General features: G+C 37.8%; 1 protein-coding gene across 1 annotated transcript in view; it reads right to left on the bottom strand.

Annotated features, from left to right (window-relative positions):
• Window positions 1-415, bottom strand: part of LOC104164933 (interferon kappa-like) — a gene marked incomplete at its 3' end in the record, with an annotated part of 1,622 nt that extends 1,207 nt beyond the window's left edge. Inside the window, exon 1 of the mRNA XM_009704419.1 lies at window positions 318-415. Within this exon, the coding sequence (XP_009702721.1) occupies window positions 318-415 (98 nt within the window). The remainder of the gene's footprint in view (window positions 1-317) is intronic.
• Window positions 416-2,140: the final 1,725 nt, after the last annotated feature.

Below are 2,140 nucleotides of genomic sequence, written 5' to 3'. Positions count from 1 at the left end.
AGCAGGAATATTTTTGCTAAATATTTGGAAGATCTGTTGGAGGAATTCATAGATGATCATTGTGACATTCTGCTGTGTGACCTTGGTAATCTGCATGGGGAATCTGAAATCAGTTGTTTCACTGAGACATTGCTGAGAAAAATAGCTACTCATTTTGCACAGAATGTTCATGTTGTGGTAGTTCATTTTGATTTCTTGGAAAAGGCAAACTGGATGAGAGATTTTGATGTACAATGCCAATGTAATGCAAACTTGCAGTAAACTTCTCTGAACCAAGATAATCATGCTGATGAAGTAGTAAGCACTATTTTCCTTGCCTTTTTGCAGATCCGTAAGCTTGCAGTTTCTTGGTTGTCTTGTCTGTGCTCACATGCTTCTCTTTCATGTCTCTGAATTTATTTCCTCTGTATGACATGCTGGGTATTACTCATTTTGTAGAAATTGCATTTTTATCACCTATGATCCTTGCTAAGGTTTACTGTTTATTTCAGTTTCACACAGTTGCAAAAGTTTGCTCATTTCTACTTTAACTGTATTTAATTGAAAAAAAGAGTATGTGACTAAGGACATGGAGAGATTAGCAGGTTAGAATCTGGTATGGGCATTTCATCTTCTCGTGCTCTTACTAGAACAGGTAGTCTTACTTTATGCTGAGAAATTTTACTTTTATGCCTAAGTTGACAAAGACCTTGAAAAAGAATCACATCCCCAGCTAACAGATAGGCAGATATAGGCTCTAAGCAAGATGTAATTCTATTGATTTAAAAACAAATTTCTTTCTTTGGTAGGACAAATTGTTTTGTGTGGGCAGTGGCTTGAATTTTGTTAGCAAAATAACCCTGTTGCTAACACAAGCATTGACTCATTAGGGGCATATATTGTTATCACTATGTTGACAAAAAAAGAAGTATATACAGCTCTTAAGACAGATAACTTTTTCTCCAAAATCTCTGATATTTCACTGCTCAGGGAAGCTTTCTTCTACTTCACCACTGATGAATCAGCTTAAATTTTTAGAGCCAGAAAGGAAAGTGTGCTTTTATGTAAAGAAGAGGAATTTCTTACAATTCAGAGTAGGAGAACTTCTGTTCTGAAGATGCCTACTGTGAAGACAAGCTCTCTAGGAGACTGAATTGACTTGTGTTGGTAGCAAAACACCCTATCTTCAGGACCACCCCAGCCAGTGTAATGCTGGAACGTGTCTCCCAGTGTCTGGCCAGTGTACTTCTCTGAATGTCAAATCTTTGGGCCAGCTTGTAGTGTGACTGCAGGTAGCCACCAGCATGTTGATTCTAAGTGCCCAAAACAGTCTCAGCCTTTTGTGATGATGGTTCTGAGATAATACTATGTAAGCACTGTGGCTTGGTTCCTGAATATGCACTAGCAAAGTGCCATGTTTCTAGGTATCACAGGCTTCCTTTAGTGCAATACCAGCCCTTTTAACCAGTTTCTGTAATTACAGTATGAGAACTTACTGGTGATTGAAAAGGAAGACTGAGTTGACTATTAAGATAAGCAAAAGTTACAAGGCATTTAGCAGGCAGATTTGCTTATCTTCTTGTGGGAATCTTTAAGATTTGCTAAAGCTATATGTGAATCAAAGTGATTTAGTCACTGAAGTGTACAGAGTTTAGAAAGCCAGGGGACATACCCTTGTCTAATTCAGCCTGCATGTTTACAGGGATATTTGAAAAAGAATATGGAAAATCTTGAAGCTCAGTAACATTTGATGTAAGCAGCAAAGGAATACCTGGATGCTCTTGAGATTAGAAAGTATTTTGTTTTAAAAAAACCCAAAACCAACAGACGTGTTGGTGCTTGGGAGGACCTGTTATAATGTGACAGACTGAAAGATTGCTACGGATAAGCAGTTTCTTCAGCAAGCCACAGGATGGCTTCAGCGGTTATACAGTAGGACCCTACTAATATATTAATGCTCCTGTGGTTATTCTTGTTTTGCTACTGCTGATGCTAATGCTGTAGTAATATTGTCATATTGTAATAAATTGTCTACACTTGGAGACCTTCAGAGAAGTTAATTTATGAATGAAATTGTGGGGAGGATGGTTTTGTGCTTGAAAGACTGGACAGAGAATCAAGAAGGCTATGCTAGATTTAATGCATGGATTTACCAACAGAT

This window comes from Cariama cristata, unplaced genomic scaffold (assembly GCF_000690535.1).
Source record: "Cariama cristata isolate BGI_N322 unplaced genomic scaffold, ASM69053v1 scaffold20387, whole genome shotgun sequence".
NCBI lineage: Eukaryota > Metazoa > Chordata > Aves > Cariamiformes > Cariamidae > Cariama > Cariama cristata.
This window is presented reverse-complemented; position numbering and strand designations above follow the sequence as displayed.